The following is a 17,064-nucleotide window of genomic DNA, read 5'->3' as shown; positions in this document are numbered from 1 at the left end:
ACATAAGTATTCAGACCCTTTTCTATGAGACTTGAAATTCAGCTAAAGTGAATCCTGTTTCCATTGATCATCCTTCAGATGTTTCTACAACTTGATTGGAGTCAACCTGTGGTAAATGTAATTGATTGGACATGATTTGAAAAGGCACACACCTATCTACACTACCAGTCAAAAGTTTGGAGACACCTACTCATTCAAGGGTTTTTCTATATTTCTTTACTATTTTCTACATTGTAGAAGACATCAAAACTATGAAATAACACATATGGAATCATGTAGTAACCAAAAAAGTGTAAAACAAATCAAAATATGTTTTATATTTGAGATTCTTCAAATAGCCACCCTTTGCCTTGATGACAGCTTTGCACACGCTTGGCATTCTCTCAACCAGCGTCATGAGGTAGTCACCTGGAATGCATTTCAATTAACAGGTTTGCCTTCTTAAAAGTTAATTTGTGGAATTCCTTTCCTTCTTAATGTGTTTTAGCCAATCAGTTGTGTTGTGACAAGGTAGTGGGGGTATACAGAAGATAGCCCTATTTGGTAAAAGAACAAGTCTATATTATGGCAAGAACAGCTCAAATAAGCAAAGAGAAACGACAGTCCATCATTACTTTAAGACATGAAGGTCAGTCAATACGGAACATTTCAAGAACTTTGAAAGTTTCTTCAAGTGCAGTCGCAAAAACCATCAAGCGCTATGATGAATCTGGCTCTCATGAGGACCACCACAGGAATGGAAGACCCAGAGTTACAGTGAGGGAAAAAAGTATTTGATCCCCTGCTGATTTTGTACGTTTGCCCACTGAGAAAGACATGATCAGTCTATAATTTTAATGGTAGGTTTATTTGAACAGTGAGAGAGAATAACAACAACAAAATCCAGAAAAATGCATGTAAATTTTTTTATAAATTGATTTGCATTTTAATGAAGGAAATAAGTATTTGACCCCTCTGCAAAACATGACTTAGTACTTGGTGGCAAAACCCTTGTTGGCAATCACAGAGGTCAGACGTTTCTTGTAGTTGGCCACCAGGTTTGCACACATCTCAGGAGGGATTTTGTACCACTCTTTGCAGATCTTCTCCAAGTCATTAAGGTTTCGAGGCTGACGTTTGGCAACTCGAAACTTCAGCTCCCTCCACAGATTTTATATGGGATTAAGGTGTGGAGGCTGGCTAGGCCACTCCAGGATCTTAATGTGCTTCTTCTTGAGCCACTCCTTTGTTGCCTTGGCCGTGTGTTTTGGGTCATTGTCATGCTGGAATACCCATCCACGACCCATTTTCAATGCCCTGGCTGAGGGAAGGAGGTTCTCACCCAAGATTTGACGGTACATGGCCCCGTCCATCGTCCCTTTGATGCGGTGAAGTTGTCCTGTCCCCTTAGCAGAAAAACACCCCCAAAGCATAATGTTTCCACCTCCATGTTTGACGGTGGGGATGGTGTTCTTGGGGTCATAGGCAGCATTCCTCCTCCTCCAAACACGGCGAGTTGAGTTGATGCCAAAGAGCTCCATTTTGGTCTCATCTGACCACAACACTTTCACCCAGTTCTCCTCTGAATCATTCAGATGTTCATTGGCAAACTTCAGACGGGCCTGTATGTGTGCCTTCTTGAGCAGGGGGACCTTGCGGGTGCTGCAGGATTTCAGTCCTTCACGGGGCAGTGTGTTACCAATAGTTTTTTTGGTGACTGTGGTCCCAGCTTTCTTGAGATCATTGACAAGATCCTCCCGTGTAGTTCTGGGCTGATTCTTCAACGTTCTCATGATTATTGCAACTCCATGAGGTGAGATCTTGCATGGAGCCCCAGGTCGAGGGAGATTGACAGTTATTTTGTGTTTCTTCCATTTGCGAATAATCACACCAACTGTTGTCACCTTCTCACCAAGCTGCTTGGCAATGTCTTTTAGCCCATTCCAGCCTTGTGTAGGTCTACAATCTTGTCCCTGACATCCTTGGAGAGCTCTTTGGTCTTGGCCATGGTGGAGAGTTTGGAATCTGATTGATTGATTGCTTCTGTGGACAGGTGTCTTTTATACAGGTAAGAAACTGAGATTAGGAGCACTCTCTTTAAGAGTGTGCTCCTAATCTCAGCTCGTTACCTGTATAAAAGACACCTGGGAGCCAAAAATCTTTCTGATTAAGAGGGGGTCAAATACTTATTTCCCTCATTAAAATGCAAATCAATTTATAACATTTTTTACATGCGGTCTTCTGGATTTTTTTGATGTTATTCTGTCTCTCACTGTTCAAATAAACCTACCATTAAAATGATAGACTAATAATTTCTTTGTCAGTGGGCAAACATACAAAATCAGCAGGGGATCAAATACTTTTTTTCCTCACTGTACCTCTGCTGCAGAGGATAAGTTCATTAGAGTTATCAGCCTCAGAAAATGCAGCCCAAATAAATGCTTCTCAGAGTTCAAGTCACAATCTCAACATCAACTGTTCAGAGGGGACTGTGTGAGTCAGGTCTTCATGGTTGAATTGCTGCAAAGAAACCACAACTAAAGGACACCAATAAGAAGAAGAGACTTGCTTGGGCCACGAAACACGAGCAATGGACATTAGACCGGTGGAAATGTGTCCTTTGGTCTGGAGTCCAAATTTGAGATTTTTGGTTCCAACCGCCGTGTCTTTGTGAGATGTGGTGTGGGTGAACGGATGATCTCCACATGTGTAGTTCCCACCGTAAAGCATGGAGGCAGAGGTGTTATGGTGTTGGGGTGCTTTGATGGTGATACTGTCTGTGATTTATTTAGAATTCAAGGCACACTTAACCAGCATGGCTACCACAGCATTCTGCAGCGATACGCCATCCCATCTGGTTTGGGATTAGTGGGACTATCATTTGTTTTTCAACAGGACAATGAACCAACACACCTCCAGGCTGTGTAAGGGCTATTTACCAAGAAGGAGAGTGATGGAGTGCTGCATCAGATGACCTGGCCTCCACAATCCCCCGACCTCAACCCAATTGAGATGGTTTGGGATGAGTCAGAGGAAAAGCAGCCAACAAGTGCTAAGCATATGTGGGAACTCTTTCAAGACTGTTGGAAAGGCATTCCAGGTGAAGCTGGTTGAGAGAATGCCAAGAGTGTGCAAAGCTGTCATCAAGCCAAAGGGTGGCTATATTTGAAGAATATCAAATATTAAATATATTTAGATTTGTTTAACCCTTTTTGGGTTACTACATGATTCCATATGTGTTATTTCATAGTTTTGATGTCATCACCATTATTCTACAATGTAGAAAATAGTAAAAAAATAAAGAAAAACCCTTGAATGAGTAGGTGTGTCCAAACTTTTGACTGGTACTGTATATAAGGTCCCACAGTTGACAGTGCATGTAAGAGCAAAAACCAAGCACTGAGGTAGAAGGAATTGTCCCTAGATTGAACTCTTCGGCCTGAATGCCAAGTGTCACTCTCTGGAGGAAACCTGGCACCATCCCTACGGTGAAGCATGGGGGTGGCAGCATCATGCTGTGGGAATGTTTTTCACCGGCAGGGACTGGGAGACTAGTCAGGATCGAGGGAAAGATGGACGGAGCAAAGTACAGAGAGATCCTTGATGAAAACCTTCTCCAGAGCACTCTGGACCTCAGACTGGGTGGAACGTTTACCTTCCAACAGGACAATGACTCTAAGCCCACAGCCAAGACAACGCAGAAGTGGCTTCGGAACAAGTCTCTGAATGTCCTTGAATGGCCCAGCCATAGCCGGTCTTGAACCTGATCGAACATCTCTGGAGACCTGAAAATAGCTGTGCAGCGACGCTCCCCATCCAACCTGACAGTGCTTGAGAGGATCTGCAGAGAATAATTTGAGAAACTCCCCAAATACAGGTGTGCCAAGCTTGTAGCGTCATACCCAAGAACACTTGAGGCTGTAATTGCTGCCAAAGGTCATTCAACAAAGTACTGAGTAAAGGGTCTGAATACTTATGTAAATTTGATTTTTCCGTTTTTATTTTAAATACATTTGCAATCATTTCTAAAAACCTGTTTTTGCTTTGTCATTATGGGGTATTGTGTGTAGATTGATGAGGAAAACAAACAATTTAATCCATTTTAGAATAAGGCTGTAACATAACAAAATGTGGAAAAAGTCAAGGGGTCTGAATACTTTCGGGAATGCACTGTATAATACAATAATGCTATACAACACAATAAGTGCCTCTGCCATCCTTGGTAGTACTTCAGCAGCACATCCCAGTAGAATGCAATCAATATGTCTGGTTTAGTTCTGGTATTATTACAGAGATATGGCACACAGGGAAAATGCTGGTTGTTCTCTCTCATTTGAAAAGCATTAAAGAACATGGTTTGGGGCTGTCAATCGCGTTTACGTTGTCATGCTGCATCACGCAATCCCTTCTCAAAGTCAGTGTGTTATGTTGAGAAACGTGCCTATTTTCCTCGAAAGTACGTAATGTCTCGATTCCAAAGCTATACGATACTACAGACAGCAAGTTAATTATCTCGGAAAAGATTTGTAATGTTGTACTTCTTGTTGACACAATTCGTGCTAATGTTGGGTTTTTGAGATAGCGCCCAATAGACTCCCATTCACTTATTGAAGGCGAGCGCTCCTTGTCCCAGAATCGCCCAGAATGCACCATACAGCCCATCTCCTCAAAAGTATATCTGCCGTTGCGAATGTCAGACTCCACTCTGTGAGGCACATCAATCTGCAAGTTCAACATGGTGAGATTGTAGACTACTAAATTGATAGTGCAGTTTGTTTAGGCGATTTTACAGCTAACTAGCTACTTCACGTGCTGATATTGTATTTGGTATTATTGTGTGTAGCTACGTTTGCTAGCTAGCCAGCCATCCAGCCCATAGAGGGAGCATTGCATTGTGGATGTTGTAGTCGACATGAGTTGCAACAGATTTTGGTTTTGGGTGGATTTTTCCTTTCACTAATCAATCAAGTACAAGGAAGGAGTGAAAACCTGCAGACACTGCCTTTCATGGAATGAGTTGGATACCTGTCCTTTAGGAGGATTGTCACCTATACCTACCAAAATGTGTGTGGCTGACCCTTTCCATAGTTTAGATAGTTTAGTCTCTGCTGTGTGGTGCACTGCAGACATATGCTAAATGAACACATCACGTTTAGGTTGCTGAGTAAAAATTGCTCCATAAACGTGCAGTGCTGGACATGGGACTGTCTAGATCTCTACCTAAAAGGGTCTGGGTCAAACGCCAGGCGTCGTATCCTTGAGCATCCAGCAGGGCTAACTATGACTCAAATTCCCCCCAAGTTACTTCCAGCTGTATATGTTAGCAGCAGTTGTAAGCCTAGTGAGTCATTCATCAGCTCCACAAATAAACAGTGTGAGGTGTTGTACAGCTATGCTGACTCATAATGAAACCACCCTGGCTGGAGCCTGTCCCAAATAGCACCCTATTCCCTACATGGTGCACTACTTTCAACCAGGGCTCAAGGACCACGCTGACTAGAAGTGAGGCCTAGGGACGTTCCAAAATGGCACCCTATTCCCTACAAAGGTCTACCAGAGCCCTATGGGTCTACTACCACACTGACTGCTGATGGAAAAACATCAGGCTCTCAGGTTAGAATAACCCACAGTCATCAGGCTCTCTCAGTTTAGAATAACCCACAGTCATCAGGCTCTCTCAGGTTAGAATAACCCACAGTCATCAGGCTCTCTCAGGTTAGAATAACCCACAGTCATCAGGTTCTCTCAGGTTAGAATAACCCACAGTCATCAGGCTCTCTCAGGTTAGAATAACCCACAGTCATCAGGCTCTCTTAGGTTAGAATAACCCACAGTCATCAGGCTCTCTTAGATTAGAATAACCCACAGTCATCAGGCTTTCTCAGGTTAGAATAACACAGATCCACAGATGACGTAATCTCTATTGAAAACTACACTGCCCTTTACCAACTGGACAAAAGGAACATCTACGTGAGAATGCTATTAATTGACTACAGTTCAGCGTTCAACACCATAGTGCCCTCAAAGCTCATCACTAAACTAAGGACCCTGGGACTAAACACCTCCCTCTGCAAATGGATCCTGGACTTCCTGACGGGCCGCCCCCAGGTGGTAAGGGTAGGTAACAACACATCTGCCATGCTGATCCTCAACACGGGGGCCCCTCAGGGGTGCGTGCTCAGTCCCCTCCTGTACTCCCTGTTCACCCATGACTGCATGGCCAGGCACGACTCCAACACCATCATTAAGTTTGCTGACGACACAACATTGGTAGGCCTGATCACCGACAAAGATGAGACAGCCTATAGGGAGGAGGTCAGAGACCTGGCAGTGTGGTGCCAGGATAACAACCTCTCCCTCAACGTGATCAAGACAAAGGAGATGATCGTGGACTACAGAAAAAGGAGGGCCGAGCACGCCCCCATTCTCATCGACGGGGCTGTAGTGGAGCAGGTTGAGAGCTTCAAGTTCCTTGGTGTCCACATCACCAACAAACGATCATGGTCCAAACACACCAAGACAGTCGTGAAGAGGGCACAACAACACCTTTTCCCCCTCAGGAGACTGAAAAGATTTGGCATGTGTCCTCACATCCCAGGTTAGAATAACCCACAGTCATCAGGCTCTCTCAGGTTAGAATAACCCAGTCATCAGGCTCTCTCAGGTTAGAATAACCCAGTCATCAGGCTCTCTCAGGTTAGAATAACCCAGTCATCAGGCTCTCTCAGGTTAGAATAACCCAGTCATCAGGCTCTCTCAGGTTAGAATAACCCAGTCATCAGGCTCTCTCAGGTTAGAATAACCCAGTCACAGCACTCCCAATGGATGCCTTTCTTTCTACTGGGATGAAAGGGAGTTAAAGGGAGAGAGGGAAGCACCTCTCCCCCCCCCCACCTATACGCCTCTTTTATTTACCTTCACAATTACACCATGCTCATCCCGTGTGGGCCATGTTCCAATTCCTTCTGTTTTGCTTCCTCTTTTCAAATGGAAGATCTACGCGTGTGGTCTCAGCAATGGTTTGTCTGACACACACACAGAGAGAGACAAAAACACACACTCATGCACGCACACTCCATTCAACTTTCCCCTGGCCTGTAGCTCGAAGTTCCCCCCTCCTCCTAACTAAACATCTCAGGACAGCAGAAGGGAACTTCAAAGTGTCCGGAGGGGGTACTCCTTTTTTCCTGCCACTTGTCATAATCCAAGGGCCTGGCTGCTCCCCTTATTACGCTAATTGCTTCCAACTGCTCCAGGAGCCTTTGATGGGGGGTTGGGGGGGTGGTGGTGGTGGTGGTGGTGGGCGAAGCCAGCCAGAGAGAGCATGCTGCAAGCACCTGTTGTTGCAGAGCCAGACACAGGTGGGCTGTAGTATGGCAGTGCTGGTATAGAAGAGTGACGACAGCACCACTGGGGTGTATTAAATGAGGCAAAACTTTATGGGGAGAAGGTTCCCAGAAACGTAAAGATCATCTTTAGAGCTAAGATCATCAGAAGTCAATTGGTAGGCAATGTACAAACAATGACCTTAATGCTTAAGATTATCTTTAGGTTTCTGAGGAAACTCACCCCTGAATGTTGTAGATGGAAAGAGAATGAATAGAGTTGACATGAGTCTCTATTCTTACATGACAGGCAATCATATCTGTTCTACACAATTCATTTATATCTAAATGTTCTGTAATGTTTCTTAGTCCTGAACATGGCCCCTGGTTTCTGTTTCTATTGGATTTAATATATGATAAATATATACAGTGCCCTCCGTAATTATTGGGACACATTTTTTATTTTTTTGGCTTTGTACTCCAGCACTCTGGATTTGAAATGATACAATGACTGAGGTTAAAGTGCAGACTGTCAGCTTTAATATGAGAGTTTTTTCTACATTAATGTGGACGCTACCATGATTATGGACAGTCCTGAATGAATCGTGAATAATAATGAGTGAGAAAGTTAGACGCACAAATATCATACCCCCCCAAAAATGCTAACCTACCGTTATTGTAACGGTCTCTTATTATTATTGTTAGCATGTCTTGGGGGTATGATATTTGTGCGTCTGTAACTTTCTCACGATTCATTACTCACGATTCATTCAGGACTATCCATAATCATGGTAGCCTCCACATTAATGTAGAAGTGTTTAGAAACATTATTTTCTTATTTACAATAAAAGTGACTCCAAATTGACACAATACATTATTTACCATTAATTTATATTGGGCAGAAAATGAATCTGAAACACAACCAAAACAAACAGCAAATGCATCCAACAAGTTTGTTGAGTCACAAGCTTGATGTAATCATTGATTGCTATGAATATGGGACCAAATACTAAACTTTTGACTACTTTAATACACAACTGAATTTGTCCCAATACTTTTTGTCCCCTAAAATGGGGGGACTATGTACAAAAAGAGCTGTAATTTCTAAGCGGTTCACCTGATATGGATGAAAAAAAACTAATTAAAGCAGACAGTCTGCACTTTAACCTCAGTCATTGTATAATTTCAAATCCAAAGTGCTGTCCCAATAATTACAGAGGTCACTGTATATGTTTTATTGTCAAACACCAGATCCTCCCCCAATGCTGCTGGAGTACTAGACGTGAATTCCTATCACAACTGATTAGAATAAAGCACTTTTAGGTTTACAATGCATGTCTCCCCCAGAAAATAGGTGTCACAGGCTGATGTAATACAAAAAGCAAGCAACGACTTTTATTAGTTAGCAAAGGTTTCAAATTGTTTCAAACAACAAACGGAGGCAAAACCACAGAGCAAAATGTACAGAGTTCATTAGAGTCCGTGTGCAATTTAACAAAAATAAAGGACTAATTACAATATAATATCCTACATGGGCTCTCTCTCCAACCAAGGTGCATGAATTAAGAAGTAAACTGAAGTAGAGAGGAGATTCAGCCACTCTTGGAGGACAATGGAAGGAAATAAAGTGCTTTGTTACTTTTACAAGTAAAACCAGAACAGAAGGCTTTTTTCTTTACTTCCATTGTCCTCCAAGAGTTGCTCAATCTCTCGAATTCTGAATGGAGGACTGGACAGCTCTCTGACTCCATCTTCTGGCCTGAAGTCATACTAGAAATCCAACAGCTGGGGAGGAAATGAAATATGTTATGACTGTTGATTCTTATACTATCATTCCTTGACAGTAATAGAAGAGAGGATGTTTAACAGAATACATGGGTATATTTATTTACACACCAGTTGAGGCAGGATCTTCTCAAAGTGTTCTATGTCCATTCTGTCACTGTCCTCTGCCTCAGCCTGTTTTATCGTTCTTTGTGCAGCTTCTGAGAAACAAAGAGTCGGGGGTCTGTATTCCTAAAGCAACTCGGAGTAAAGACTGCTGATCTAGGCACAGTTTTGCATTTGAGATCATAATGAATACGATTATATGGATAGGGGGACACATCTGAATCAGTACTCCTACTCTTAAGACGCTTTATGAATCCTGGCCCTGATGTTCTGATATCTTCATCTCATATTGAAGTTATGTAAACACCATCATCTCAGTCTATATAAACACCTCCATTGATTTACATGTACATTACAGCCACAATCAATCGTTTGAACTTACCTTGAACAAACACATGCAGCATCTCTGCCATAAGGAGGACAGCATCGGCACCGACTTTAAAAGAAGAAAAAAGAAACAAAGGTCAAATGGTGATGACAGCTAATAGCCTACAACTGTTGCTTCATTTGACTAACGATGATCAGGTCCAAATCTTTTCCAGGATAACTACATGAAACAACCACTAGCTAGCAAGAATCTCACCTTTAGTTTTCTCCTCCTTGAAGAAGCTTGACAGGAGTTTGCTTACCGTCTCCTAAAAAGAAAACAAATATCCATCATTCTGAATAACACTATGTTCGACAACAGTACGTTACCGTAGTGAATTGCTTCCAAAAACGACTGCCAGTGTTGTCATAATTATCCAGTAGGCTGGTAATTTTGCTAGCTACCCCGTTGAATTTGCTCCATACAGTCCGCTCCATACAGTCCGCTCAGTCTAACTTCAAAATGAGGGTTTGATCTTGCTTTAGTTACGCCGAAATTATGTGACTCACATCATAGAACAATGAATAGTATTTTTGCAACTTTCTCTTACCTTTTTGAATGTGATTTCCGTGCTGCTTTCCGCCATTTTCAGTTTGTCTATCAACGCGCTCTCAGCAGTGATTGGCCGCATCGAGTCCGTGTTTCTTTACGTAAAACGTATCGCGCAACCAATAAAGGAGTGACCACTTCTATTCCAGAGGAAAAATAGTACCAAACAGAAAAGTAGAAAATCACTTTTCTTAAATAAAATGTGTGTGCTTACTAGCTTGTCTTTAAATTATTTATGGTTGTGAAATAAGTTACAGTAGTGGTAGTGACTGCAGTAGTAATGGTAGTGACTGGTTATAGCTGAAAAAGTAGGTAGATTGAAAGAGGAATTGATTGTTTGAATATACAGTTTAACCCACTATATAATAACTCAACACCTACAAACCACCCCAAAATAACTCATTATCTAACCCATAGCCTATGACAACCCAATATATTCCAGTTTGTCTACAAATGTATAATTGATATGTTGGATTCACATCTCCATCTCAACCAAAAATGTAAGTTACATAATAGGACTAAATCAAATCAAACTTTATTTAAAGTGCATTTACAGTTTTAACAGATCTATCCAAGCAGAAGATACATCTCCTTCAAATGTTGATATTTAGTTGCATTGACAACCAAACACAATTCAATATCACTTTTGAAATACAATAAATAGCCTATTAACTTTTTGACAAGTTAACAAATGACATGTTGGCTTCACGTCTCCAACTCAACCAAAAATAAAAGTTAAAGAATGATATTAAGCTAGTGGCTCAGATAGAACATTCCAAGCAGTAGATACATCTACTTTAAATGTTGATATTTGTTTGCATTGTCAACCAAACACAATTCAATATTACTTTTGTAATACAGTAAATAGCCTAAAGCTATCTTACAAACTAATGTAACAATACACCTTAAATGAGGAACACATCCATAGTTACTGTAACTATACATTTATTCTTATGTAATCATATAAAGCGTGCATGTTGAAGATAGTAGGTTGTTGCAGGTTTGTGGAGATCTTCACAAATGTGAAAATAATCTGTGCAGAATCTCAAACGGCATTGATCACTTGCACTTTTAATGTAAACTCAACTGCAGTCCAGGTCATTTGGTTCTGCTATTAGATGAAGCACAGTGATAACACATTCATCTGTTGTATAAATAAACAAAATATCATTGTATTCCCATTTTAACTTTGCTGTGGTTTTAAAATGGTTGAAAGCACAGTGATAGACATTTGGGTGACAACTAAACCAAAAATCAGACATTATTTTTCCATTGGAATTTGGTTGTGCCTTTAGATCGTTGAAAGTATAGTGATAACACATTGGAAATTCAATCAACTTTTGGCTGTCTTTTTGAGTGGGTAATCTCATAAATGTAAAAAAAAATTAAAGTCATCTAATTTATTACCCTCAACCAAATATTACCCAATTATCCACGTTGAAATTATGTGGTGTGCCCAGTGGGATATGGAGGTGAGTGTATATCAATGTTTGTGTGTGTGTACGTGCGTGCGTGTGTGAGTGGGTTTAAAGCAGCGGTTTGACCAGGTAGGTGTGACAGGGCTTCTGGTAGTGTTTCACCAGGTCGTCCATAGTCCTGAATTTGAGGTGTTTGCCCCCAACACCTCTTCTGACAGGTCAACCTTGTAGTGAAAGATCTTCATATCCACCTTCAGAGACACAGAAAAGTCACAGGGCTAGAGGAGAGAGGAGGGAAGAGGAGAGAGAAGAGGAGCTGGATGGCCTCCTGTAGCTCAATTGGTAGAGCATGGCGCTTGCAACGCCAGGGTTGTGGGTTCGATTCCCACGGGGGGCCAGTATGAAAAATGTATGCACTCACTAACTGTAAGTCGCTCTGGATAAGAGCGTCTGCTAAATGACGTAAATGGTTGAGTTTCATTTTACAGCCAGTAGAGGGTACAATGGCTCTACTGTAAAGTTATAAAATTCCCCACAAGACGGCTTTCCCAATGAAAACCAGTCAGATTGTATCGGCCCTTACCCAGAATCACCAACCGCCCTCACCCCAGTTTGACCCCCTCACTCGAAAGAGGCCTATCAACTTCAACGGCGCACCTCTGCTTCCTACCCCGCTAGCCTGGAATTATCTTTAATGATCATGGTCACAGAGTGAATAAGGTCCACAGGGGCAAAATACATCGGTCCTTAGTAGTTTTGGAACGCTCAGCACTTCATTAAAAACAAAACGACTAGCAACATCTGAAAGCTAAAAACATGGAATACGCCCTTTTAACCAAAGCAGTGGAGCAGAGCTTCATATATATTTCACTACCTAACCAATTTGTCCAGAACCCATAGCCTATGAAAACCTATTACTACCGTTAGCATACCACCCTGCATCCCACTGCTGGCTTGCCTCTGGAGCCAAGCAGGGTCATTCCTGGTCGGTCCCTGGATGCTCCTGAAAGTGGTGTTGGAGGGCCAGTAGGGGGCACTCTTCCCTCTAGTCTTAAGATCAAAATCCCAAAGCCCAAGGGGAAGCGATGAGGACATCGCCCTGCGTAGGGTGCCGTCTTTCGGATGAGATGTTAAACGGGTGTCCTGACTCTGTCACTAAATATCCCATGGCATTTATCGTAAGAGTAGGAGTGTTCACCCTGGTGTCCTGGCTAAATTTGGGCGGCAGGTAGCTTAGCGGTTAAGAGCGTTGGGCCAGTAACTGAAAGATTGGTGGTTCGAATCCCCGAGCTGACTAGGTGATATCTGTTGATGTGCCCTTGAGCAAGGCACTTAACCCTACTTGCACCTGTAAATTGTTCTGGATGAGAGCATCTGCTAAGATGTAAATTCTCAACCTCTTCCCATGTGCACCTAATCATCCCCCTCATTTTTTATTGGCATAATCACTCCTCATCTCTCCAGCTGAGATGTGGTGAGCATTCTGGCACAAATGGTTGTAGTGTGAAGGGGGCGCTACACATTGGTGGTGGAGTTTCCCAGCCTTAGTGCTTTGAGCATTTGGAAAGGCACTAGATAAATGTAGGGCCCTATAAAAATCTGTTACATTTTTAGCCTGATTCCGTTTAGTATTTTTCCACGTTTTGTTTTTCAATGTTTCCGTTTCTTCAGATAAAAGAAAAAAAGTCACAACAGAAGACAACTAAATTGGATGTTCTAATATCAAGAGAGGTCTGGATTCTTTTGCGAATTTTTGATTTTGGGGTGTGTTTACCCTTTAATTCCAGTGTGCACCTAGCAAGAGGTTGTTTAGCTGTGTTTTTGTAGTGCATATGTGATGGTAGAGTTTGCTAAATAAATACCCACTGTATTGATGCAAATAATCATGATATTCTGCCAGGTAAGCATAGGCTACTTTGTAGTTAACATTTAATTGAAAAGGTTTATGGGAAAGCCTTTCCATCTACCAGAATACTTTTCATTAGCATCATCGCTAATGGCTACACAAAGTGGCAGATGTGCGCACCACAAATACAGAAGAGGAATTCTCGTTACCTCTTCAGAAAGTTGCAGAAAATACGAATCACCGATGCATTCTGTTCATGTCTTATGTCATGATAAACTTGGGCAAATGTATTAATTTTCAATAGGCTACATTTAGTTAGTTCCCTACTAATAAGTTCAATACATTTGTGAATATTGTTAAATTCCGTTTTCATGTCTGGATTCCGTGATTCCGTCAGCGTTCTCCACATCGCGGTTTTTATAGGGCCCTATAAATGCAATCAATCATTACTACAACTGCTGTCACTATCATAAATAATTCTAGCAAGCACACATTTTATTTAGGAAATGTCCCTTTCTCGTAATATCTTTGGTTATTCTACTAAAAGTAAAACTTACTCAAATTACAAAACAACCTCACTACAACAGAAATGAAATATATTATTCAAATGTTATTGGAAAATGATAAATCAATCAAAAAAGTTATATCTGGGGATCATGTAGGAAACATGAAAGCTTTAATTAATAAAAACATATGATGCAACATAGGCCTTATAATATTCACAACATTGAAAACAATTGGTATTTTATTACAATCAGTAAATCAAGCTACAGTCCATAACATATCTGAAAATAAATTAAAGAAAGTTTTACAATCAAACCCTAGAAAAAAAATTATGTAATTTACATTCTACATTTATTTTTCTACAAATAATCCATGTATCCTGTCCAGTTTGGATATTTTTTTATAATGTAGGTACAGTATCATCCAGCCACTTCATCTAACCATTGAGCATTATCAAGAATGTATCCCATATCCATGGACCATCTGGGGATAGACCTGGCAGGGATGACCTCAACCTTCTGAACCTTCTGGTTCATCCATCTATATGGAAAATTAGATTTTAGTATGGTAACGGGAAGGGAAAGGGGGATACCTAGTCAGTTGTACAACTGAATGCATTCAACTGAAATCTTCCACATTTAACCCAACCCCCTCTGAATCAGAGAGGTGAGGAGGGCTGCCTTAATTGACATCCACGTCTTCCAAAGTCTCGCAAAAACAATGACTCGTAACTTCAGTTGGACTCTTGCATATGACTTTAAACTTGACTCAATGTTCTAAGAATAGTCAACGGTTGAATAAAACAATTAATAATTGACCTTTGACCTAGAAGAGTCTTAAAGGCAACGCAATGTTAACCTGCATGGATCATAACATGCATCTGTTTCTGAAGAGAGAGACTTGAGATTTGACTCAGACTCGCCCTGTTGAGACTTAAGACTTGACTAATGTACAAAGACCTGTGACTTGACTCAGACTTTCCTAAAGTGACATATTGATAAGACTGGCTGCATGTGCTGGATAAAAGGAACATACACTCAACCATGTCAACACAACACTCATTAAAACGTGTTTTCAACAAAAAATGTCACCGGATTTAGGTGAAAAGTTGGGTGAAAATTGTTGATTCGTTCAACCAGTTTTTGCCCAGTGCTCTGTCTATTGATTTACCTTCAGACTGACAACTCTCTTGACCTCCACATCCATGCCTCCTATATAGTGATGACCCGCCCAGTCTGCCTTATCTGCCTCCTCCTCAGAGGAAAACATGACAAATCCCAACGCACTGGCACTCTTTGAGTCAGAGTCCTGCGGAGTCTTCTTGATCTGTTTTCAAAGGATGGACCATCATCATAACCAATAAAAACCAATAATCCAAGAAAATACTTTGTTTTAAATTGTAAACAAACCCAGTTTAGTTTCAAAACATCATTTTGATCTCATGGATTTTCAGTCCATCTATGAATTTGAAAGTGGTCAAATATTTTTGCCCCGTCCCTAAGCAGTTTCCTAAAAAGGTGGAGGGGTGTGTGCTTTGTTGTTGTTTAAAATGCAGATTGCCCCTTTAAAATGGTAAGGTTTAGGCCTTATCCACCCGAGGCTAATACTACAATAATTTATATGACTTTTCAGTTTACCGTGCATGCTGTAATGCTACCCCACTGTTGGAAGTAAGCTTGTAGGTCTCCTTCATTTATGTAAGTGCTGAGATCCTTAATGAAAAGTCCGTGATCCTGTCCAACAGATAAAAATAAAGCCATTCATATTTTAATTAATCATAGGAAAGTAACTATTCCTATTACAGACATACACAATATAGTTACACTACAACCAGACATAGGCTACTAAGAACTACAGATGTCTGACCTTAATTTGATCACCTTGTTGTTGCAGCAAATCAAAGACTTGATTTGGCATAACTAAAAATGTATCAACCCCTGCAAAAATGTACATGAATTATAATCCACATTTCCTGTTGCTGCTGGATTATTTTCCTGCTGTGACAAACTGGTCAAATTAAGATCCTACACCTGTAAGTGTTATTATGTTTGAGGATGGTCAGAAAAAGGACTGTTTGTTTACCAGTTTACACTTTTCGGCCAAAACAGTCATGCATTTTTTAGGGAGGGATATGTACACTCTCCTTTGAGGCTCCATGTTCTTCATAACTAGAGAGAAACAGAATAAAATAAATATTTCATTTAATTTAACCCTGTGAAAACCTGTAGTCTTTGGATATTTGCTTTAGACAACAACAAAAATTCGATCAGTGTAACTTTTTCTATGCTTTATAAAATACACACAAATTGTATCATTGTCATAATTAACTTAACATGAAAATAACCTGTTAGAGCAAGAGACATGAACTAATATTTCCTTAGACTTTCTCTGCAATAAAAGGCCCAAAATGCGATCTTTCACTAGAAGTATAATGATAGAGATTGTGTTACATACCAACAGAGGCCATAGAGATGTACTTCCACCTGTTCGTTTGGTAGCCCTAAGAGCATTGCCTAGGAAAACCCATTATAAGATAGAATTGAAGGGGTGGATACAAGGTTTCTCTTCCTGCATCACAGGAATGTTGCAATCCTACTCTTGGTTTTCTAGAAGTTCCATGTTACTCACCCTGCAGCATAGCTCACATATACTGGATTGAATTACACAGAAATTCCTCAGTAAAAGGGCATTGTTCCCCCCCTCCTCCCCGTTGTGATATGTAGCCTCCTAAGAATGAATATTAAGTAACAATCTAGGTAACATTAGGTGACATGTCAGTAATGTTAGGTGACGTGTCAGTAAGACAAACGTATTAAATGAAATGCATAGACAGTGACAATTTAATATTAACTGAGTACAAAGAAGAACAATAAAAACCAACATAATATAGTATACTGAACAAAAATATAAAACGCAACAAAAGTGTTGGTCCCATGTTTCAAATTTTCAATACGCACAAAAAACATATTTCTCTCAAATTTTGTGTATACATTTGTTTACATCCTAGTTAGTGAGCATTTCTCCTTTGCCAAGATAAATCATCCACCTGACAGGTGTGGCATATCAAGAAGCTGATAAAACAGCATTATCATTACACAGGTGCACCTTGTGCTGGGGACAATAAAAGGCCACACTAAAATGTGCAGTTTTGTCACAACACAATGCCACAGATGTCTCAAGTTTTGA

The 17,064-nt window shown here is 40.8% G+C and overlaps 2 protein-coding genes across 2 annotated transcripts; both read right to left on the bottom strand.

Annotated features, from left to right (window-relative positions):
• Window positions 1-8,674: 8,674 nt before the first annotated feature.
• Window positions 8,675-10,190, bottom strand: LOC121568715 (centromere protein X). The gene is made up of 5 exons (XM_041879113.1): window positions 10,112-10,190; window positions 9,778-9,829; window positions 9,577-9,630; window positions 9,201-9,289; window positions 8,675-9,089 (listed from the first exon to the last, which is right to left on the bottom strand). Exons 1-5 carry the CDS (start codon window positions 10,145-10,147, stop codon window positions 9,075-9,077), a joined length of 246 nt encoding a protein of 81 aa, XP_041735047.1. The 5' UTR covers window positions 10,148-10,190; the 3' UTR covers window positions 8,675-9,074.
• A 3,843-nt stretch (window positions 10,191-14,033) lies between these two features.
• On the bottom strand, window positions 14,034-16,842 carry LOC121568714 (heterogeneous nuclear ribonucleoprotein A0). Its single transcript, XM_041879112.1, has 5 exons — window positions 16,333-16,842; window positions 15,961-16,046; window positions 15,516-15,611; window positions 15,049-15,204; window positions 14,034-14,418 (listed from the first exon to the last, which is right to left on the bottom strand). Exons 1-5 carry the CDS (start codon window positions 16,343-16,345, stop codon window positions 14,389-14,391), a joined length of 381 nt encoding a protein of 126 aa, XP_041735046.1. The 5' UTR covers window positions 16,346-16,842; the 3' UTR covers window positions 14,034-14,388.
• Between the last annotated feature and the right edge of the window lie 222 nt (window positions 16,843-17,064).

This window comes from Coregonus clupeaformis, chromosome 7, assembly GCF_020615455.1.
Source record: "Coregonus clupeaformis isolate EN_2021a chromosome 7, ASM2061545v1, whole genome shotgun sequence".
Taxonomy (NCBI): domain Eukaryota; kingdom Metazoa; phylum Chordata; class Actinopteri; order Salmoniformes; family Salmonidae; genus Coregonus; species Coregonus clupeaformis.
The sequence above is the reverse complement of the archived record's forward strand: the minus strand, read 5'-3'. Positions and strand labels throughout refer to the sequence as shown.

What these genes read in the sequence shown, in the direction of transcription:
- LOC121568715 (XM_041879113.1), bottom strand. Translation starts at nt 10,147, where the DNA reads ATGGCGGAAAGCAGCACGGAAATCACATTCAAAAAG. An exon ending in CAAGGAGGAGAAAACTAAAG is followed by an intron (nt 9,631 to 9,777) that starts GTGAGATTCTTG and finishes CTTCTTTTAAAG; the next exon opens with TCGGTGCCGATGCTGTCCTC. An exon ending in GCTGCATGTGTTTGTTCAAG is followed by an intron (nt 9,290 to 9,576) that starts GTAAGTTCAAAC and finishes TTTGTTTCTCAG; the next exon opens with AAGCTGCACAAAGAACGATA.
- LOC121568714 (XM_041879112.1), bottom strand. An exon ending in TGGCCGAAAAGTGTAAACTG is followed by an intron (nt 15,612 to 15,960) that starts GTAAACAAACAG and finishes TCTGTTGGACAG; the next exon opens with GATCACGGACTTTTCATTAA. An exon ending in GTAGCATTACAGCATGCACG is followed by an intron (nt 15,205 to 15,515) that starts GTAAACTGAAAA and finishes CTTTGAAAACAG; the next exon opens with ATCAAGAAGACTCCGCAGGA.